This window comes from Mytilus californianus, unplaced genomic scaffold (genome assembly GCF_021869535.1).
Source record: "Mytilus californianus isolate M0D057914Y unplaced genomic scaffold, xbMytCali1.0.p SCAF_5, whole genome shotgun sequence".
In the NCBI taxonomy this organism is placed as follows: Eukaryota; Metazoa; Mollusca; class Bivalvia; order Mytilida; family Mytilidae; genus Mytilus; species Mytilus californianus.
The window spans coordinates 97059475-97084104 of NW_026262701.1; the positions used below are offsets into that span (position 1 = coordinate 97059475).

The 24630-nt window shown below is 32.7% G+C and overlaps 1 protein-coding gene across 8 annotated transcripts in view; it reads right to left on the bottom strand.

Annotated features, from left to right (window-relative positions):
- Positions 1 to 24630, bottom strand: part of LOC127700332 (sushi, von Willebrand factor type A, EGF and pentraxin domain-containing protein 1-like) — a 98944-nt gene that overhangs the window by 20442 nt on the left and 53872 nt on the right. For all 8 annotated transcript variants that reach the window (XM_052203746.1, XM_052203744.1, XM_052203748.1 and 5 more), the window contains 13 exons: positions 24371 to 24518; positions 21729 to 21859; positions 15046 to 15261; positions 10787 to 11017; positions 10293 to 10426; positions 8391 to 8587; positions 7988 to 8118; positions 7030 to 7284; positions 5899 to 6070; positions 5389 to 5658; positions 2109 to 2386; positions 835 to 972; positions 322 to 414 (listed from right to left, as the gene is read on the bottom strand). In XM_052203746.1, coding sequence (XP_052059706.1) covers positions 322 to 414; positions 835 to 972; positions 2109 to 2386; positions 5389 to 5658; positions 5899 to 6070; positions 7030 to 7284; positions 7988 to 8118; positions 8391 to 8587; positions 10293 to 10426; positions 10787 to 11017; positions 15046 to 15261; positions 21729 to 21859; positions 24371 to 24518 — 2394 coding nt within the window. The remainder of the gene's footprint in view (positions 1 to 321; positions 415 to 834; positions 973 to 2108; positions 2387 to 5388; positions 5659 to 5898; positions 6071 to 7029; positions 7285 to 7987; positions 8119 to 8390; positions 8588 to 10292; positions 10427 to 10786; positions 11018 to 15045; positions 15262 to 21728; positions 21860 to 24370; positions 24519 to 24630) is intronic.

The window sequence follows — 24630 nt, forward strand, 5'->3', positions numbered from 1 at the left end:
GACAGTGCTTTCATGGTTAGATAGTCCTGTCAAGGCACAATCCTTCTGAATTAATATCTGCTCATGAATTTAGGGCAATTCTGAAGCACTTGTTCTTCTTCTTAAAATACATAACAATCATTGAACAAATCAGCATGTTAAAAGTCTTACTGACAATCTGCACAGGTTTCCTTGGCCATGACCTTCAACAATAAGTTTGCCATGTAACCCTTCAGATATAATTTTCAAACTTCAACAAATTTAACATTCTGCCCTATAAGTAGAAGATACTTAAATTTTGTATAAGTTAACATGGCCTTACCATGTAGTATGTATACTAACGTTTATTGTAAAACCTGAATACACAAACAGCTGCATTGTCGTCTGCCATATATCCCACTGATGATACTGCATAGGTCTTCCATGTCAACTCACCTGCAAAATACACACAAAACACAACAGTTATGGGCATATTCTGTGGATGTTTGAAATCCACACTAGTTATTTACATATATATCAATGGCCCTAAATTTCTCACAGTAAATTTCTATTGAGTGTCTTATGGACAATTTTTACAACTTTTAATCCAAAAATTTAAAGTTCGATCCAAGCAAGAACAAAACCCCATCATACTTTGGATTACAAAGTACAAATTTTCTATAGACTTAAATACAGACTTTGGCAAAACCAAATATCCACGAATATACAATTTTTCCTCAATCTACGAAAATTGGAATCCATGAAAATAAATGAATCTACAGTAAATGACTGAAAAAATGCATAAAATTAAAAAAACGTCCTTTTTCAAATAAAGCCCAAATTATTTTATGAAATATAACTGATCATTTTACTTACCTCCAGACCTGATGTTATAGTAAATTCTTCCTGAATCTGTATTGCCATAGGATGCCTCTGTCCATACAGGGTAACTAACCCTATCTGCTGACACCACTGAGCGGTCACTAGGACAATTAACAGAGGGAAAATCTGAAGCTGCAAAGGACAAGATTGACAAGCTATACCAGGTGAAACTACTGATTAATCATAGATTATTAGCAACCTCTCACTTTACAGGTCATCTCAATATGTCACTGTTGAGATATCTACAGCGGAAAAACACAGATTTAAAAGTTGATAAATCTTTTCAATGTGTGTAAAATCTATGAGAAAATAGATTATCTAAATCTATGAGAAAATAGATTATTTTAGATAAAAGAAAGAATGTGTCTGAGGACACGAATGGCCCCGCTCAAGCTTTGCAATTTTCCAAGTTAAAAAGGGGAATAACTCTAGAACTGTAAGTGACTCACTACCCAAATTCGATCTCTGTCTGCTTGTTGTGTTTCTTAGCATTGTATATGAGTTTCATAAAATTCGGATGAGAAAAACTTAAGTTAGAATGCGGAAACAAGAAAATTCGCAAATGGACAGAAGGACTGACAGACGGAAGGACGGTCAAGGGTAACATTTAATGCCCCCATTGCCTACGGCGGGGGCATAAAAAAGGGGATATTAAGAAGTTCATTAAAAAAAAAAGCAGAATCATATCATAAGACCTGCTAACTTTCTCGATTTATGGGGGATTTTCACTCATGAAAGGGATGACCTCACTAAAGAAATCTCCGTTAAATTAACAGAATACTTCAAAACAGGCAGTCAAAGGAGTTACAATGGCATTTAAGCACATGACTCATTCAAAACAATAAAACATTACAATAAATACAGGTAAAGACTTGTATAAGGGATGCATTTAGTTATCTGTGCTTCAAATCCCCAATGGAGAATTTTAAAAGTTATCAGGTATAAAAACTTGTTTCAGTCTTTTCTTTTTATCGTCATCAGGCTGCTGTCTCATTTTAATTTGTAAACCCAACATCTCCTTTATATATATTAATTTGAGAGAATATAACTACTTTTTACATGTTGGGACTATATTTCATCCTGGCCTCCATAATATTTAATCACTTAAACTCTGTTAACAATTCCATAAATACCAACACTTTGAAAGAATAAATTCAAAACAAAAGATTATTTTTTTTTCATTTTTTTTTGTTAAATTTGATTTGATCCTTCACAATATTTAGTCACTAAACTTTGTAAACACTTCCATAATAGCACAATAGACCTACCCAAGTTACATGTGGTGACAGTTCTACATACACCAGCACTGAGTTCACTCTGATAATCAATCAAGGAAGCTCCCTTCTCAATAATGTACATGATTGGCATATTAATCAGGTTGCTGGACGGCAAGTAGTCAACATTAGTGTACAGAGAACTGACGGTACTGGTGTACAGGAACTCCTCTTTGGCAAGGATAAGACGGGAAACCTTTCCTGAGATCCCATTGGCTGTTGTCACTGTCTTAGTTGAAGTGTCATATGTACCTCCCACTACTAAGTAACCACTGAAGAGTATCAACAAATTATGATTTGACAACAACTTTCAAATAAATGTTAATTCATTTTCAACCCCATCCAATGTTGTTTTGGTGGAATTTTCATGTTTTTTTATTTCCTAATTTAAATGTCATTTTTAAACTCTTTTCCATATTTCATTTCATATAAAAATTAAAGTTTAACGAAATGTTCAATCCATTTTAGAGATCTATAGTTGAAATTTAAGATTATTTTACACAGAAATTAAAGAACCTTAGTGAGCACGCTCACATACCCCACGTCCCCACATTGTCACTGGAGAAATGAAATAACTGTAAGAAAAAAAAATTGTATAAGAAAAAAAAATTGAATCATAATTTCCTGCCGATATGCACATCTACATAGTATGTCCTTATTATCTACAAAGTTTCATGAAATTCTGTTGTGTGGTTTCAGAGGAGTTGCGATGACAACTGTTGCAGAGGTATATTAAAGCAAATAAGTTCAAAGGGGCGTAACTCCTAGAAAAAAATTGAATCGTAATTTCCTGTCGATATGCACATCTACGTAGTATGTCCTTATTATCTGAAAAGGTTTCATGAAATTCTATTGTGTGGTTTGAGAGGAGTTGCGATGACAAAAGGTTGCAGTAGTATATTGGGCAAATAAGTTCAATGGGGCGTAACTCCTGGAAAAAAAATTGAATCGTAATTTCCTGTCGATATGCAAATCTACGTAGTATGTCCTTATTATCTACAAAGTTTCATGAAATTTTGTTGTGTGGTTTCAGAGGAGTTGAGATGACAAACTGTTGCAGTAGTACATTAAAGTAAATAAGTTCAAAGGGGCGTAACTCCTAGAAAAAAAATTGAATCATAATTTCCTGTCGATATGCATATCTACGTAGTATGTCCTTATTATCTACAAAGTTTCATGAAATTCTGTTGTGTGGTTTCAGAGGAGTTGCTATGACAAACTGTTGCAGAGGTTTATTGAAGCAAATAAGTTCAAAGGGGCGTAACTTCTAGAAAAAAAATTGAATCGTAATTTCCTGTCGATATGCACATCGACGTAGTATGTCCTTATTATCTACAAAGTTTCATGAAATTCTATTGTGTGGTTTCAGAGGAGTTGCGATGACAAAAGGTTGCAGTAGTATATTGGGCAAATAAGTTCAAAGGGGCGTAACTCCTGGAAAAAAAAATGAATCGTAATTTCCTGTTGATATGCACATCTACGTAGTATGTCCTTCTTATCTACAAAGTTTCATGAAATTTTGTTGTGTGGTTTCAGAGGAGTTGAGATGACAAACTGTTGCAGTAGTACATTAAAGTAAATAAGTTCAAAGGGGCGTAACTCCTAGAAAAAAAATTAAATCGTAATTTCCTGTCAATATGCACAACTACATAGTATGTCCTTATTATCTAAAAAGGTTTCGTGAAATTCTGTTGTGTGGTTTGAGAGGAGTTGTGATGACAAGAAACAGGACTGACGGACTGACGGACGGACGGACAGACGGACGGACAGACGGACGGACAGACGGACGGATGGGTCAAAAACATTATACCCTCCGCAACTCGTTGCGTGGGGTATAATAAAGACACAACCCTTTAAAATGAAGAAAAAGAAAAGAGACATTGAAGTCACATTACAATCATCTGTGAGCATGTGCAAAGAGCTTGTATGTAAGAGAAACAAATTAGTTTTCTATTGGGTATAGAAATGAACTGGTCCTCAAATTGGTTGTACGGAGATCCTTTTGTTATTGTATATATACTGCCTTATGTAACAAGAGTGCACACGCTGAAATGTCTCACCTTCTTTACTAATCATTGATATTATGTTGATAGTCCTAAATATAAAGCTTTATTACAACTGTCACATAAACTTAACATTAACCAAGTAAACTAAACATTGACCAATGAACCATGAAAATGAGGTCAAGGTCAGATGAACCATGCTAGGCATCTAGTACAGCTAACAATTCTTCCATACAACAAATATAGTTGACCTATTGCTTATAGTTTAAGAAAAACAGACCAAAACACAAAAACTTAACACTGAGCAATGAACCTTGAAATTGAGGTCAAGGTCAAATAAAACCTGCGTGACTGACATATAGATCATAAAATATTTCCATACACCAAATATAGTTGAACTATTGCATATAGTATTAGAAAAAAAGACCAAAACTCAAATACTTAACTTTGACCACTGAACCATGAAAATGAGGTCAAGGTCAGATGACACCTGCCAGCTAGACATGTACACCTTACAATCATTCCATACACCAAATATAGTAGACCTATTGGATACAGTATAAGAAAAACAGACCAAAACACAAAAACTTAACTATAACCACTGAACCATGAAAATGAGGTCAAGGTCAGATGACACCTGCCAGTTGGACATGTACTCCTTACAGTCCTTCCATACACCAAATATACTAGACCTATTGCTTATGGTATCTGAGATATGGACTTGACCACCAAAACTTAACCTTGTTCACTGATCCATGAAATGAGGTTGAGGTCGAGTGAAAACTGTCTGACGGGCATGAGGACCTTGCAAGGTACGCACATACCAAATATAGTTATCCTATTACTTATAATAAGAGAGAATTTGACATTACAAAAAATCTTAACTTTTTTTTCAAGTAGTCACTGAACCATGAAAATGAGGTCAAGGACATTGGACATGTGACTGACCAAAACTTCGTAACATGAGGCATCCATATACAAAGTATGAAGCATCCAGGTCTTCTACCTTCTAAAATATAAAGCTTTTAAGAAGTTAGCTAACGCTGCCGCCGCCGGATCACTATCCCTATGTCGAGCTTTCTGCGACAAAAGTCGCAGGCTCGACAATAAAAAAAAACATCAGATCAATCATTGTCCAAATATATACTAACAAACTTAAATTCATTACACATTAATCAATTCAAATAGCTAAGCTGTAAAAGATATATGGAGATAAACACATTTCTTGCAAAAATCTATCTTTCTATTTTATTCTACATCACACAACTTACTAAGTAGGAAGTGTATAGCTTGTCCCAATATTTTCTCGTCTCTCTAATAGTGTGTTGTCAGCATAAAGAAACACACGACCGATCTTGTTGCTTGGATTCTCTTCATTAAGAGCATTCCATGTGACTACGATATGATGCCAGATACCATTACGTATGTTAACAACACTACTTCCTGTTCCGTACGGCATGCTGTAAGTATTACCATTTATACTACCAGATACTGTGTTACTTCCTATCTCTAGAATCTTCTCTGGTGTGGCAGTCATTGAACTGTAAAGCAAAATATTCCATAACAATTTATTCAAAATGTGTATGTACCTCTATCTCCAACTCCTATCCTCTACCAAAATAAAAAATGCCACAATATAGCCGATAGTGCTGAAAGTGGCATTAAACTCCAACAATCAATCGTTTGTTTTATTTACGTATATTTGAATGTATAAAAATAAAACAATGTTTTTTTTAATTTTCTTATTTATATTTTGAGTAACAATTCTATTAAATACTCACTCTAAGGCATACAGAGACAGGATGACTTTAGGAGTTGATGTTGTAAATCTGACCCACACAGATACAGAGAGTTTAGTAGTAGCAAGACTGAATACACTATTCATACTGATTCCTTCTGTATCTCCACACTGCAGACCTGGCTCTAATATGATGTCAAACTTATAACTCAAATCTGAAACAAAAACTAAGATGTGAACCAAATATCTCAATTCCAATGAGACAGCAATCAGTTGTATGAAGACTAAGCGGAAGAGACTTTACCCTAACTGCATCACTATTTCAACACTGCAAACCTGACACTTTTTTTTATCATATCCAAACTTTCCACTCAAATATTTTTTCTCTCTTATTGTTGCAAAATTTAAACAAAACAGGTTGTTTCAAAAAGTATTATCTTAGATTAAGTTAATGACCTTATAACAAACTGAATTCTTAAAAACCCAAACATGTTTTGATGAAACTATTAGTAAGATCAAATCTAAATCACTGTTTTTAAAGCTATTTTTTGGATATAGATTAATTCTTAAATTGTTGAACGCATAAAAGTATTATTATTATCATTAAAATAAATATTTGAATGGAGATAACTTTATATAATTTGATAATGATGTTTAACTCAAATTTAGATGTTTACTAAAGACCACAATGTCCAAAATAATCATATTTTAGATGATCTTCTTGGATGGAATATATTCCCTGCTGATACAAACATGTTTTCCATTGTAAAAGTGGCATGAAGTGTAAAAACTGTAAAAACAAGCTATAATTAGTAACCAGGTTATCAGAGTATTATTGTCTGGATGGCAGGCAACAGGTTTCTTTGCCTGAATTCTCCAAATACTGTTAATTCAGAAATTATTATAAATGTTTTTATTTATGCGAAAAATGCACCAATATCATGGTTAGGAATAATAAAATCTTGTATTCATATTGTCAGTTGTGATTTTCCTTATAAAATTTTTGCAATCCCAGATTTCTCATTTAAGCCAGTGGTTAAGGATTCTCTATAATAAAATAATTTCTGAATTTACAGTATTTGAAATTGATTATTTTTTACCCAAGTTGTTTCTTATGTGCAAGAGATTTACAACTAAAAAGTCCTTCGCAAATTGTGATTTCGTAATTTCTTACCTTTATCACAATTAGCTCCAATCTTGCCATCATCACACTGACATGAGTAAGTATTAATACCATCTATACATGTAGATGCAGTGGGACAAGGATTTCCAGCACATTCATTAATGTTTGTAGCACAGGTAGGTCCATTATAGCCAGGTACACAGATACAGGTAACACTACCTCCAGATTCCTGACAGGTACCTCCATTCTGACAGGTGGTTAAGCTACAGGTAACTGTCTTCTGATTACAACTATCACCTTGATAACCTGGAAAAAATAAGTTTAGTTGCACATTGAACTTTCATCTACCTATATATTAAAATCTACTGTGGATTCATTATTATTTGTGGGAAAAGGTGAAGCACAAATTCAAATGGTCAAGAAAATACTAATATTCTTAAGGCTCATGTGCAAATCTGGGTAAAACCAAAAAATCAAATATCCACGAAAAATATTTTTCCTCAATCTGTGAGAATTGATCCCCATGAAATTAAATGAATCCACAGAATAGTACCATCATGAGTATTCTTTTCAACTTTTTTTTAATTTAAAATGATTCAATATCCAGACCATCAACAACCAAACTACGCTGTATAAACCTGACATAGTTTAAAAGCTATTTTATCATGTAACTAATAGTCCAATCAATGAGAAGGTAAAAATATTCATACATCAAAGAAACTGCAATATAATTTATGTATGTATTTAAGCATTGCCAGTGTATACTCTAAACCCTATTTTAAAAAAAGTCTTCTTTTGTATTCTATGTGCAAAATGGCTAACATTGGTGAAATGCACTACCAAGGTTTGAATTTTCGGCTCATTGCCAAATATAGAATATCACTAACTTCTGACATTTTGAAATCATATAAAACGATGTCAAACATAAGATTAGTCTCCTGATGGATTTATTATTTTTACACTTGTTCAATTGTGTTTTTCTTGCACTAATATAAATATAAACCCTTACCACTAGCACACTGGCAAGTTGGCTGTCCATTGGTCAAGGAACAGGTACTGTTTGGACCAACACAAGGAGATGTTATGGTACATAAGTTGTAATTAACATCACATTTGTCCCCACGGTAACCAGTAGGGCATCTGTAAGGACAAAAAATATTATAAAAGTGTATGAAAAAATTTCTTAAGCAATCAAAAGTACAATAAAAAAGTCTTGATAAAAATATAAAAATAGTAACTAACATCTTTTATTGTTGATTGTTGTTCAGAGAAAAAAATTCACAACTTCGTTATTCAATTTTTATTTTTGTTTGATAAAAGTTGCGAAAAATGGTAAAAGTACAGTTAATGTCATGACATAAAAAAATCTATCTTTATCATAAAAAATTTAATTTTTTTATTGCCATACTTACACACACTGGTACCCTATGACTGTGTTATAACAGGTAGCTGCATTAGCACACTGTGATGTTGGGGCACAGTTATCTATTATGTTTTCACAGTTGTTACCATACCAACCAGTGGCACATGCACATTTGTAACCTGTGGAAGTGGCAGAACAAGTACCACCATGCAGGCAAGGAAAACTGTTGCAATCTGTGTTACCTAACTATAATAAAAAAAATAACAACCATGTCAGATGTGAATCATATCATGTCTATCAAATCATACATCTAAATGATTTAACTGTTATGACTTCTTAAAAGTTACAACAATTTTCTTGTGAAAATTTTATAAATTTATCAATTAGAAAAAAAAATTGGATCAAAATAGCAAATCCCCTTTTGATAAATGTAAACCCTCAATTTATTGTGTTTTTAAAAATAATAAAAGCTTTCTCTAGTGTTCATTGGAGAACCTGTAGAAGTCTCGATTAAATCTGCTCAATATTAAAAGAAGCTAATTATTGCAGAGTGGGACAAAAATTTCTATCTTTTGGTATAAGAAGTACTGTGGATTCATGTATTTTCAAGGGTACCAATTTGCATTGATGAAGAAACAAGAGTGCACACGCTGAAATGTCTCGCCTTCTTTACTAATCATTGATATTATGTTGATAGTCCTAAATATAAAGCTTTATTACAACTGTCACATAAATTTAACGTTAACCAAGTAAACTAAACATTGACCAATGAACCATGAAAATGAGGTCAAGGTCAGATGAACCATGCTAGGCAGGCATGTACAGCTAACAATTCTTCCATACAACAAATATAGTTGACCTATTGCTTATAGTTTAAGAAAAACAGACCAAAACACAAAAACTTAACACTGAGCACTGAACCTTGAAAATGAGGTCAAGGTCAAATAAAACCTGCGTGATTGACATATAGATAAAAAAATATTTCCATACACCAAATATAGTTGAACTATTGCATATAGTATTAGAAAAAAAAACCAAAACTCAAAAAATTAACTTTGACCACTGAACCATGAAAATGAGGTCAAGGTCAGATGACACCTGCCAGCTAGACATGTACACCTTACAATCGTTCCATACACCAAATATAGTAGACCTATTGCATACAGTATAAGAAAAACAGACCAAAACACAAAAACTTAACTATAACCACTGAACCATGAAAATGAGGTCAAGGTCAGATGACACCTGCCAGTTGGACATGTACACCTTACAGTCCTTCCATACACCGAATATACTAGACCTATTGCTTATAGTATCTGAGATATGGACTTGACCACGAAAACTTAACCTTGTTCACTGATCCATGAAATGAGGTCGAGGTCAAGTGAAAACTGTCTGACGGGCATGAGGACCTTGCAAGGTACGCACATACCAAATATAGTTATCCTATTACTTATAATAAGAGAGAATTTAACATTACAAAAAATCTTAACTTTTTTTTCAAGTAGTCACTGAACCATGAAAATGAGGTCAAGGACATTGGACATGCGACTGACAGAAACTTCGTAACATGAGGCATCCATATACAAAGTATGAAGCATCCAGGTCTTCTACCTTCTAAAATATAAAGCTTTTAAGAAGTTAGCTAATGCCGCCGCCGCCGGATCACTATCCCTATGTCGAGCTTTCTGCGACAAAAGTCGCAGGCTCGACAAAAATTATAATTTTGTGGATAAAGTCTGCTATAAACCTATGGAAAATTTGTACTTAGCTGAACATAAAGTTTCACAGATACCCACAAAATCCACGAAAATAGGTATCCCACAAATAACCATGAATCCACAGTATATAAAGCCTGTGAGATAGATATTATTCTCTAGCATCACCATAATTTTAAATATATCATGTATATACCTTTTGAATTGAAATTTTATAAACACTTGTTACTTACTGAGCAATTTGTCCCTCTAAAGCCTGTCTTACATCTACAGTAATAATCATTTATTCTGTCGAAACATTGTATGGTGTTGTCTATTACACAAGGGTAGGGAGCACAGTTGTCTTTGTTGTCTAAACAGAGAGATCCTGTAAATATACACAATCACTTGTATTAGGACTGTAAAATTCACTCATCATTTCAATTAGATTTATAATTGTCAAATTCTTTTAAAATACAAATTTCATCTTAAATTGCAATTAATTTTCACCATTTAATGACACAACCATAATAGAAAATGCTTTTAAATTAAATTAATTTCACTTTAACTTTGCATCAAACCTTTTTTTTTCTCTCACTCAAATGAAAGTATATTTACTAGCTGATAATAATGTTCCTTTTGCATTTTTTTATTCTCTTTACTACATATATTTCTGAATTTGATCTCAATTTATTGACTTTTTACTTAAATCCTATCCCATTTCTTTTAAAGACTTTGTAACTCTTACCTCCTGTTCCAGTTAATGGACAAGTACATGTATAGGAGTTCACACCATTGGTACAGACACCATTATTCACACAGGGCTGAGCAGCACAATTATCTACAATGAATTGGCAGCTAGGCCCAGAGTAGCCAAGGGCACATTTACAGATATAGCCACCATAGGAGGAGAAACATGTCCCACCATTCAAACAGCTGTTGGCATCACAATAGTTTACCAGCTGACAAACTCCACCATCTGAAATGAAAATAAAACCCAGAGAATTACCTCTTTTTTCTTCATGCAGCTATTGACACCATAACCAGACAAAGAAATATAGATTTTAACTAAGACTTATATAAATGAAATACCATTGTGATAAATTAATAGTTAATATGTTAATGATTAAAAATGTACATTTACTTCTATTATCCCATTAGCCCAAGATTTTCATTAAAAATTTTAATATATAGTGTTTTAATACCCTGAATGATTTTAAAATAGGGTGTTACTGATGAAAGTGAATAGTAATTCTTATGAATTTATATAATATGTTGTACATGTACAAATAAACACTCCTTATGTCAGCAGATAGTCACGAAGTTTGAAAATCAGTCCAACTTAGGGTTGAATATTTTTTCTTGCTCAATTAACAGTATTCTACAGATAATTGAGAAATAAGAAGATATGTTTTTTTGGTTTAATCAGCTCTGTAATTTTACAGAAAATAAAAATCAAAGTGCTTGTGAGCACTTTGAAAGGAAAAAATGCATTATTTTTGCAGTAGGTCCTAAAAATTAAACATTGCATTGTATGAAGCTTTAAATGGCAATACTATGAATTGAAGATATTTCCTTTGTCCATAATTGTAGTTTGCTCAACTACAAGTATGGACAAAAGGGAATGTTTAAACAACTTTAATTATTACTTTAAGATGAAATCATTGATATTTTTTAAAACAGATAGATTCATGCACCAAGCACAACTTATGTATTTAAGTATGGTTATACAAATACACATTATTTTCTAACTTACATAGCTGAGTATATATCTCTTTGATAAATGCCTTAAAATGTACCAGGATAGAATGTATAGAATGTTGTGCTCAATGCACTATGTTTTTTTCTCTCAAAAGCAGTGATAAGGTCTGGAAAACTATCTAGCCAGTCAAATGAGAGTTTTGATTGCATGAATGCAATGTTTACCCCAAAAATAAAACCATTAAAACTTAGGAAGAAAGGCATCTTATAATGTAAATTTTAACCATGCCTTGATGACACAAATGACTGTGATCAAGAGACATTAGAAGGGAGATTTTTAAGAATTCCATTTAAAATTTGCTTATTTCTGAAATTTGTTTGCTAAGTTCACATAGAGCACATGCCTCACTCATTTTTACCAGTGAATAATATAAGTTTTCTATTTAACTTTTGCCACAAACAGTGTACCTTGAAAGAAGAGACCTAACTGATTGTTGGCTGCAACATGAAATATTTGAACCTTATATGCTAGAATGATGAATCTAAAATGTAGCAGTCTTTTTAAAAGCATACCATGCAAACTGTCACCAATGAAGTTCCATAGTGATGTGAATTATATAAACACTAAATTATGTGAATGATATAAAGGCTCTGTATTTTATGTGTTCTAATAAAGATAATATATTTTCATTAAAATGTGTTTCTGAAAGAATGAGAATTTTAAGTGATATTTCATATTTTTAATGAGTAAATTGGGATTTTATTTAAGAACTTCAAGATTTTTTTTTTTTTTTCTCAGCTTTATTGCAATATAAACTTGATAAAGAGGTAGATCAAAGAACAGCAACACTGCTCCTATTATTGCTAACCAATAACAAATACATGTATTTGAATCAGTTTATTTATGCATATGGTGTCAGCATCCATCATAGTTACATGAAAAGACATACAATAGTATTACAATAGCCATATCAATTTGTTGCTCTCTGGTAAACTTCCTTGAACTTTTCCCATTAATTGTTTCCCCAACCTTGTTCAAACCATCATTGCAGTTGAAACAGAAATTCATATTTACTTCTTCAATTGCTAGATTTTTTATTCAAATCTATTTTTGTAAAAAACTTATATCATTTCGGACTGCAAAAAGAACTCATATTCATATTTCAGTAAAAATTATTAATTCAAACCAATTTTATTAACAAAAACCCATTCTTGACCACTAGTCTAAAAGCAAAACACAAGGTTCCTTATGACCATTAATTTTCATTCTTTTATTCTTGGTTCCAATTTTATAAACTATGATTCTATTCTAATGCAATGCTATTTAATTCAAACCATTTCTTAAAATTTTGGGATGCTTAGAAACAAGATATTATCTGATGATATCTTAATTAAAATAGAAAAACAATAACATACTGCTAACATTTTGAGAAAACTTAGTCCCCCGAGTTCAAAACTGACTAGTACATGTTAGCTATAACCAACAATCTTGTATTACTATTTGTAGGTATCTCAAAATGAACCAAATGTTTATGAACCATAACTAGAATTTCAACACAATTTTATTCATTATTTTATTTTTGCAAAGTCAAGCTTAGAAATCATTAAAATTTATTGCCATGTGAGAACACATGTAATTATACAGAATCACAAATTTTCCTCAAAATGTAAAGCAGATGGAGAATTTTAAAATCTAAATTTAAAGACAACTGAAAAATATGGGCCCAGAGAATCACTTAAGAATTGAATGCTTCTTTTTGTTAATTTATTGGGGTGTAAAAGCGTTGACCGAAGTACATTTTGTAGTCCGCGCTTCATTCTAAAAATTTGCGCACGGTCAACGCTTTTACAACCCTATAAAATTACTAAAAGAATCATTCAATACTTATAATTACATTTTTTTGCTAGGATCATGAAAACACGATTTCTATTAAATTTTTCTTTTATTTACCTGTGCACTTTATTATGGAAGCTCGTGTCATCATGAATGTTACATTTCATTTTGAAATGAAGATTAATTTCAGAATGACGCGAGATTGCTGTTAGCCAATCAAAATAACGTATTATAATGAAACATACATGTAATGTAATTATTTAACAATGAGACATTAATTGTGACAAACAGGTGATTTACTCATACAGACAGAAAACTTGCACAAGTACACACAGTTGAATCGGAACACCATCAAGTGAAATAGTACAGTAATTTAGTTACAAGGGATGAATCACACAATAAATCTAGAGAAAGTAGCCTATGTGTAAACAAAAAACTTCAAAAGATGTGACCAATTAATCAAAATATTTGTATTCTCTTGCTTTGCTTGTTGAAACTGTACACTGAAACAGAGACTGTGTATTTCCGTAGTTTTTGTTATGTATGCATTATACTGTAAACCAACTAATGTTTCCTAAATACTTTTTTTACCCAAATTTTCTATAAAACTGATTTTGTGCGTTATTTTTTTGCAATTGTGATTTTATAACATTTTTATTGTATCTAATCAGAAAAGATCCAATTTGACATATTAGTGACAATTAATATTTGATTTATTTTTTTAACTGCAAAAGTTGCAAAAATGTATTGGTTTACATTAATTCAAAAAGCTTGAATCAAAAGACTGATATCCATTTCAAAATTGAAATTATTACTTTATTTCATGACATGTTAAAAAGCTTAGATTATTTGAAAATGATAAAGTTGAAAGGAGGAAAAATGCATTCTCTGTTTCAATAAACTGTAATACATGTACTTGAGGGCCTTATTATTCAGAAAGAATTACTCATTCCCATGCATTGATGAACTCATTGTTTATCTAAAGGATGCCTTGAAACATAAGGTCAAAAGATGTTTAAAATGGTCTGACAAGAGTCGGCATTGCACTAGAATACATCAAATCTATGGAAATTTCATGCTGGGATATCCATGCTTGTAGCCATCTACTGGTACTTACCATCTACTGGTACTTACCATCTAACAAGGCTGGAAACAGTTCATTATACAAGTTATATGTATCAGATTTATCTCATCTATTTCAAATATCATATTGTAATTCAGAAATTTATACAAAGTTTCTATTCATCAAAATATATGTCAGAGTAAGTATTGCATTAATTAGAAATTACAATTTGTACGCGTTTATACAATGTTCAAAAACTGTACTTTATAGTGAAATGAGTCTTATTGATCAATATCAGTTTCACTTTCATGACGTTTATAAATTTATTCTGCGTAACCTTGACTATAGGAATAAAGAGATTACTGCTTCAATCAAACAAGTTATAGGATGAACCCATTAATCAACTTACTATCATTGTAACCATTAGCACACATGCAGACAGGTTTAGATTCAGGATAGAAATCCACACATGTCTGTCCCCCTCCACAGCTCCCAGCACAAACATTTGATTGTCCTCTGACATGACAGAAAGTTCCAGAGTATCCTGAAGGACACATGCATGTAAAACTGTTGACATTGTCTATACATGTCCCACCATTAGCACATGGATTAGGTGCACACTCATCTGTAATAAAACATAGAACACGTTCTCATCTAAAATTAGAAATTCTCATATGCCACTTAACTGATTTTTGTGTGAAAAAGCTACATCTTTTGGGGTGATTGATATATTTCGCGTTAAAAAGTCACTGTATAGCATTATTAATATTTGTCTGTCATTTTTTTGCAAGATTTGTGGTCTTTTTTTGTAAATGCGAATCCAAAACTTCATCATTTTATCATAAACCTTTTTCATAGGATGCTAGAATGAACTATTTCAACACCCAGGAAATAGTTGAAGCAAATAAACCTTAAAAAATTACTCATTCTGCATTTTTGTTACACTTTTATGCCATTTTTGAAATATATACATAACATAGCATTTGCCCATCTTTATTTCAGATGTTTCAATGAAAAGTATGCTAAATTCAGTCTTTTTTCTCTTACTTGTATTTGTCAGGTCTGTATGCCTGCATACCGACCTGGTGTATGCTAAACCCTCACTCTATGTGTATACTAGAATTTGTCAGGTCGGTATGCTAGCATACCGACCTGGTGTATGCTAAACTCTCACTCTATTCATATACTAGTATTTGTCAGGTCTGTATGCCTGCATACTGACCTGGTGTATGCCAAACCCTGAATCTATGTGTATACTAGAATTTGTCAGGTCGGTATGCCAGCATACCGACCTGGTGTATGCTAAACTCTCACTCTATTCATATACTAGTTTTTGTCAGGTCTGTATGCCTGCATACTGACCTGGTGTATGCTTAACTCTTACTCTATGTGTACAAATGTATACTAGAATTTGTCAGGTCTGTATGCCAGCATACTGACTTGGTGTGTGCCAAACTCTCACTGTATGCGTATACTAGTATTTGTCAAGTCTGTATGCCTGCATACCGACCTGGCGTATGCTAAACTCTCACTTTCTGCGTATATTAGTATTTGTCAGGTCTGTATGCCTGCATATAGACTCAAATTATTATTTATTTTGGCATTTTTCTGCCAGGTACTTGTATGCCTGCATGGATTCTAAAATTTTATTCTGGATTCATGTTTGTATTGGCAAGTCTGTCTGCCTGAATGCTAAGCATTTACTGTGTAGTAACATTTCTTATTTACTTATGTTTGCATAACCAACCCCCCCATAGAAAATAAGGAGATGTGTATGATTTTGAAAGAGACATACAAATGTATCTCCATCAAACATGTCAAAGGCCGAATTACATCGATGTAAGGAATTACTTATGTATAGCCTTCAACTTCGTTTGAATTTGAAAGAAAGCTCTCAATTCTTAACTGCAACACTCAGGGGTTTATTCCTGTATATCAACCCGCTTTTCAATAAACTCTTGTAAAAAAATGGAATTCATAGGTTTGATTGTCGGCATACCGACCTATAGTCCTATACACATTGGAACATAAAAGTTTGCATATTTGTTTGACATTTTCAGTTCACGGTATTCTTGCATACAACACTGGTGTACGGTGAACACTTATTTTTTTTTTACTTGGATATATACAAGATTTGATTGCCTGTATACCCACCTAAGTTCTATTAAATTATAGTTTTACATACATTTTAGTATTGTCAAACCAAGCTGGTGTTCATTGAGCTAGTGTATTTGTGTAGGGTTTGCCTCCAGTCTAAAATTTCTGCATATTTTGTGGCACTTATTGGATATTTAGCAAGCTGAATGGTTTGCATTCTAACCAGCTGTATGTTGTACATGTATTCATATTTTAAATTGTAAAACTATTATTTTTCATCATGCTCTAAGTTAGTAACTTCAAGCATTGTGTCAAGAGGGGCGAAAGATACCAGAGGAACAGTCAAACTCATAAATCGAAAATAAACTGACACCACCATGGCAAGAAAAAGACAAACAGACAAATATTAATAGTACACAAGAAACAACATAGAAAACTAAAGTCTTAGCAACACGAACCCCACCAAAAACTGGGGGTGATCTCAGGTGCTCCGGAAGGGTAATCAGATCCTACTCCACATGTGGCACCCGTCGTGTTGCTCATGTTATTACAAACCCGGTAAATAGTCTAATTCGGTTAGTCACATTCATGAAAAGGGAAGGGGATTGTAGTTACGACGTAAGAAACATATCCGATATCATCTGTGAAACGGTTATTCCATAACGGTCAACCAACTCGTGATGGCGTCCGTATAATTTACGAAGGGATGATTTCAACTTCACCATTTGGAACTCTTGGTTAGAAATTGATGGAGAGAAAATGAAACTGTCTTAAAATCTGATATAGTTGGCAATATGCATACTAAATAGACAGTGATACAACAAAGTGTTTAAGTCATTGTGTTTGCATCTCTGCCTGTCAACATGGTGTATGCCAAAGTTCTTGTTTTTTTTTTAATGCTTTTAGGGGGATGTCTGTATACAATTTGCTTTACAAAGATGTATGCCAAACATGCATACATTTATTTTAATTATCGGTAATGGAAACAATTTGCAATGATCTGTCTTCACTGCATATCATAAGTCGATATCTAACTGGATTAGCTAATAGATATGGAAATTAGTGAATTTATAGCATTATACTATGGTAAAAATTGTTTATAATGGCATATTATACACTGGAGTTGTAAAAATAAATCCTTCAATCAGGAAAGCCAAAGAATTGATGCTTTTTCTATATGTTCTAGGTGTCGTCCTTTTTTAGTGAAGCCATTTTTACTTTATTAGCAGGAACAGCAAAAGGTCAGGTGTTGTTCATTGATGTCGTAGTTTTCTAGGAAGGCATTGGTTTAACCTATCCAGTCACTAAGAAGTGTTACAATTCAATTCATAAGCAACACATAAATAGTTACATGAAAGGTATAGCCACTGTTTGAAAAATGCTGAAACGAGAAATGGAAACTACATATTATATACATATATATATATGTGTGAATATTATACACTTCACAACTTTAACATTATCACAATTACTGATTTTAGAATGTATATGAACTAAGGGTTCTTAGTGGTTGAATTGAAGTCGTTCCCTTGAAGTTGAAAGTATTTTTGTCGCCATGCATCTGATTGAAGATCAATGAAATATGTCATTTCCTTATTAACATTCATTTTTCCAATTGAACACTCTTGAAATGTGCTGTTCTGATCCTTTCGCAATAAATGTATGTTTAATTTGTTTGAATTACTTCTTTTTTTGTTTTTTATTGCTCACTATATTTTAAAATTTTCTGTCTGTCTTTCGATTTTGTTGATAGCTTTTCATATTACCCTGTTACAGTAACAGCTTCTTACATACACACATCACAAAATGCTGCAATGATCATGTGACAAATGTACTGTACAGTTTTCCAAAACAAGGACACATCATACAACCTCCTTGTAAAAAAAAGGAGATGTGGGATGATTGCAAATGAGACAACTGTACACCAAAGTCCAAAATGAAGTGGATGTAAGCAAGTATAGGCAACTGTACGGACTTCAACAATGAGAAAAACCAATACTGTATAGTCAGATGATAAAAGGACCCAACATGAAAAATAAGAAACAATAATTTATAGCAAAACAATTTACGAAAAAGAAATACGACATACATGAACCAATGACAACTTCAACTACAGGCTCCTGACTTGGGACAGGCACATAAAGACTAGTGTGGCCGGTTTTAACATGTGAGCGCTCACCCCCCCCCCCCCCCCCTTTTTTACCTTGGACTTTTGTTTCCCTAAAAGTTGTTAGAATAAGAATTGAAGGGCATTGGCCATGCATTTTGAAAATCTGGATAGGGGCTGAATTTCAATTTTTTTTTTAAATCCGGGAGACTTTAACTCAGTGGCAGATCCAGAAGTTTCATAAGGGGGGTGGGCTGGGGAGGGCGCTGAATTCCTTAGAAATGGACCGCTCCAGTATTGTTTCCCTCAATAAATCAACTAAATTTTTCCCACAAAGCACCCCTTAAAATCCTTAAAATTGTAACTAATGCAAGGAGACATCACTATGGATGTACACATAATCGTATTTCCCATTCATTTTTTCTCTAAATACTTTCAAGGGGGGCGGGGGGGGGGGGGGGGGGGGGGGGGGTGGGGTGGGAGGGGGGGGGGGGGTGTTAGTCCAAATACTTATGACGTCTTGCAAGGCTATTTTTTTTTTGGGGGGGGGGGGTAGCTTGATAGTAAAACAGCAGTAAATTTCGCCACATGATGTCTAGCATGAAATTGATTGAAGTGAACAAACCTCTTGAGAAAACAAACTTAGCGTAATCAATAATCTTGTATTATACTTATAGTTTTCAAGCCGGATTAAAGCAGTCAGTCACTTCTAAAAAAAGAGGGTGTTCTATGGAATTCGTGGAAAATGTACAAAAACAGCTAGGTTTACTTACCGTAAATGTATCTGACATTCTGTTTTGCTTCTGGTATATTTAAATTTAGATAATAGAGCGTATTTTTCAATGAATTGTCCATTTTCTTCTCCGTGACGGGAACTCCTTCATTGATCATTCACATTGTTTACATTTGTAAATGACGTCATATAGGAGTGCGTGACATAAGGTGTTATTAGGTCATCCAACGCAGATAAATAGTCCATTTGTTCTTTGACTTTTTATCATTTACCAATACAAAGTATAAAAAAAACATTTTGTTTTGTAATCAATTGCTATTATTTTAATTAAGTGTACTGGTAAAAAGTAACTCGCGTAAGTCAAGTGCTATCCGTCTATAATTCCCTCCGCCTTACGTCAGAAGGTCCCTGACGTCATTTAAAATTTTGTCAACAACTTGGAACCTTGTACAAATTATGATCGCCTCATTTTTCCGTAATTTTAATTTGCAAACAAACAGATAACTGTCATGTCAATAAAGTGATCATAGTCGTGGAACTTGAGAATCGGTTTTCATTTTTAGATTTACAACAGTAAACGCTTTACCGGTTTGCCCTGCAAATTAACGCTTTTCTGTTTACCTATCGGGAGAAAATATAGAGGTCAGTGGTAGGCTTTTAGTTTAAAAAAAAAATCGAAATCAGCGTTAAAACACAACTACTGAAGTAAAGGATTTTTTGGAAACACCCAGGTTCGTATGCTAGCATACAGACCTGCGAAATACAACATTTGATTCAATATTTGCCGTTCTGCATACACCAGGTTCGTATGCAGGCATACAGACCTGAGAAATACAATGTATAAATCAAATGTAGACTTTAGCATACACCAGGTTCGTATGCTGGCATACAGGCCTGAGAAATGCAAGTTAATTTATTACAATTCAGTTCAGCATACACCAGGTGTTCAATATGTCAGATTCACGATTTTCAAGTGCTTGATAAAAAGAAAAACGTGTTTTTCTTTTATTTTTCTCGTTTTTGCACAAGTTTGTCTTATGAGCGATAATTCGACCTATTTGAGTACGAATTATGGCAAATGACCGTTAATGAGAATTTCTAATTTTAGATGAGAACGTGTTATAGTAACATGCATAATGTTTATAATAATTCATTTGTTTTGAAAACAGCTTAGTGATATTTTACATAAATAATTTGTAATTTGCACAATGGTTTGTTTTTTTAACAAGTTTAATCTTGAACTTTATACAACAATGCTTCACTACTGAAAGAGAACATTGATAAAAAAAATTGAAAAATTTATACTGTGATTTTACAATTTCTTCAGAAAGAACATTAAAGTGCATGTGTGAGTTTCCAAAGAAGATATGTGTTGCTTGCAGTAACAAATAATATAAGTAGAAATTGTTAAGACCATAAAAAATCACTCGGTTCAAAATAAGCAGATGCACAGAGATCTTCATGTCCTGTAGAAGAATTTTGTACCATGTAACCCAGATGGGTTTTTTTGTATGGTAGATGTTCCATGTAACTCAAGTTCTGTTTGTATGGCACCAATTGACCCAAATGTTTTATGTGTATATGCAAATGCTTTGTTTGTATGGTACCATGTGACCCAAATGATTTGTTTGTGTGTATATGCAAATGCTTAATTTGAATGGTACAATGTGACCAAAATGCTTTGTTTGTGTGTATATGCAAATGCTTTGTTTGTATGGTACCATGTGACTCAAATGCTTGTTTGTGTGTATATGCAAATGCTTTGTTTGAATGGTACCATGTGACCCAAATGATTTGTTTGTATGGCACCATGTGACCCAAATGCTTTGTGTGTATAAACAAATGCTTATTTGTATTGTACCTTGTGACCCAAATGCTATGCTTGTATGGTACATCGATGTACCATGCAACTCAAAATCTGTTTATGTGGCATCAATTGACCCAAATGCTTTATTTGTATGGTACCATGTGACCTAAAAGCTGTTTTTATGGTGCAATGTGACACCAATGCTTAATTTCCATGGTACCATGTGACACAAATGCTTTGTTTATATGGTTCCATGTGACAAAAATGCTGTTTGTATGATACCATATGACCTAAATGTTTTTTTTACACATGTTCCTATCATACCAAAATAATACAGTCTATAATTACCTATATTAGTTTCACAGTCAACTCCTGTATATCCTCGATTACAGATACATTTCCTTCTGATGGCCCCATAAGTTGTGCATTGTCCATTAACACATGGCTCATCAACACAAGGGTTTTTTGGAGTTGTACAACTACAAAATATATTTTAAAATCTTAACTTTGTAGCTACTACTTTGTAATTGCTGTATACTTAGTATAACCACATGAAAATTTGTTTTACTTTCAATATTAAATAACATGATACATGATATTATGTTGTATAGTGTTCCAAATGTATTTTTAATGCTTTGAAATGGTGCAAGCAATGATAGTTTGCCTTCTAAAACTTCAAGGTAATGAAAAAAATATGAATATCAATGAAAGACTGGCTAATTAATATGAAATTCAGCAGCAGTTATTATGATTTTTTCTTTATCAAAAAATGAAGCAATGTTCTCCCCACAAATTTAATATAGCATCCTGGTAAATAAGTAATTTAAAAATACAATCTTGTTTCGAGAAATTATAGCATCACATCCATAACGCAATCAATAAGAAAATATTTCATATAACATAACATTCAAGCAATAGCCTCACATTACCATGATGCTATAAGGCCCTGGAGTGAACACTGTCAGAGGGAAAAGGGAAGTAATTCAAAAACAAATTACAACTGTTTGACAAAGTGAATGACAAGTGAATTTATCACACAACCTCAAGTGAAATGACAGAAATAAACATCTATTTATAATGTTTCAGTGAGTTTGTGTGAAAGTGAAACAAAACCTTCAATCAATCAGCATGCAACTTTTTTCCAAGTACAAGCATGATTTTTTTTTTTTATTTCAACATCTAAGAAAAATATTTTTTGACATCATGATGTACAGAATATATTCTTGTTTGTAATTTTTAACTTATTTCATTGTAAAACCCAAACCACCTATTACGTTATGAAGAATTTCTAATTAGCACAATATCTTAATCTAACAATCTTTGAAGGTTAGCTACAAAACCACATTAAATACCAAATTTTACATATCTATTAGATCTAATCATGTATAATTAAACCTTAAACAAGAATAATATAGTCATAAACCGCAAAACCTTGGTTAAACTTCAGAAAATGAAATCAACATCCACTACATTTCTCTGATAAATAAAATTATCTTTTTTCCCTCTTAACTACAAATAAATAAGTAAATAGTTTCAGACCAAACAGATTCTCCCAAAAATCTGCATGGTCTAAAAATTTACATGTTTACCAAAAGTAAAAAGGCTATTATAACAGACACACTTATTGTAAAAAGGCATCATATCTAAAAACAAACAGTATTTTATGGTCAAAAGTAAAGCTTCACTATATATAATTTTTGCATAAAGAAATCTCATATATTTTTATGGCCAAACAAAATTGATACATTTTCATATATTTTTCATCTTAAATTAAGTAAAACCAAAATCTAAATGATACTGTAACACACACTATACACGTATGGGGTTAGTAATACCAGCCTCAATGAATACTTACTATCCCAATGGTGCCGCTGTACTGTAGGTAGTTAAAACATTGTTTAAATTAGTGGACAAATATGTGGCATTGAATATAAAAGACTCCAGAAACAATGCCACACTAGGTTTCTTTAGAACTTCAAACACATTTTAAGCATCATTAACTTGAAAGACTTAAAACTTGTACTGTATACTATGGGTTGTCAAATTAAAATGTCAAACAAAGTTTCTCAGATGTAACAACATTGAGGTATAAAAAGTGAGTGATTTCAACCTGTGTCCTTTTTTACAAATACAAATTGCAGTGCATTATTTCCTTACACTGTGAGGGATTAGCTTCACTAATTCCAACATCAAAGTTAATCACATCCAATATTGTTGCACAGTGTCATACAGTTTCAGAGAGGTCAATGAATTTCTAAGAAATATCTTCAAAATTTCATCTGATTAGCACTAAATATGAATCCCTTTTCAAATGTCCCAGGGGTCTAGCATTCCGGGATATAAGAGATTATAAGCTTATGATATGATGTGCTGGTGATATGATGAATGACTAAATAAATTCATATTCATTCCTTATAATTATGAAACATTTTATGTTGAAGTTACAATATTTTAACTAATTCTTCAATGAAAACAATTTTCATGTAGTTTAGAGCAGAATATTTAAATAGAAATTTTCATGTGGTTTACATTGAAAAATGAGTAAACTCTTCTACAAATTAAAAGTTTTCTTACCGGTAAATACTTTTAATAAATAAAGACCGTGTTCTTCCTAGCTAACATATCATAAAAATATCAGGTGGATTTTTTCAACCACAGCATATGAATCACTGTTTATACTTTCTTCTTATATTTACCCAGTAAATTTGGGAGTACATTGGACACTGATGTAGGTATTCACCCACCAAATCATGACAAGAACAACTGCTACCTTCCTCCAACCACCCATCCCTTCTGCTAAACTTATCAAACAATATACCTTGAATAAAGAATACTTAGTGACAAACGGAAAATAAAGTTGATATTCATCAACTCCCCCAGCGGCAATTCTACACCCACCTATCTGAATAGTATCTTTCTTTAATGTTAAGTTATAGTATGATTGAAAGGGATGTTTGCTTCATTCCCAATTTACTGATTGAAAGACTTACGTTGACCCAGTAAAGCCAGAGTAAGATGGACACAGACAGGTGTATCCACCAACCAGGTCATGACAGGAACCATTGTTACAGGGATTAAATCCGCTGGTAAACTCACAGTCATCTATATCATTCTCACACAGGTTTCCACCAAATCGATCTAAATAAAAAAGTTGTATAGTTTTTACTGCATATCTATACAGAAAATAAATTATGAAAAATACTTAAATATCAAAATATTTATTTTCATTTCTATGGTAAAGATCAATATT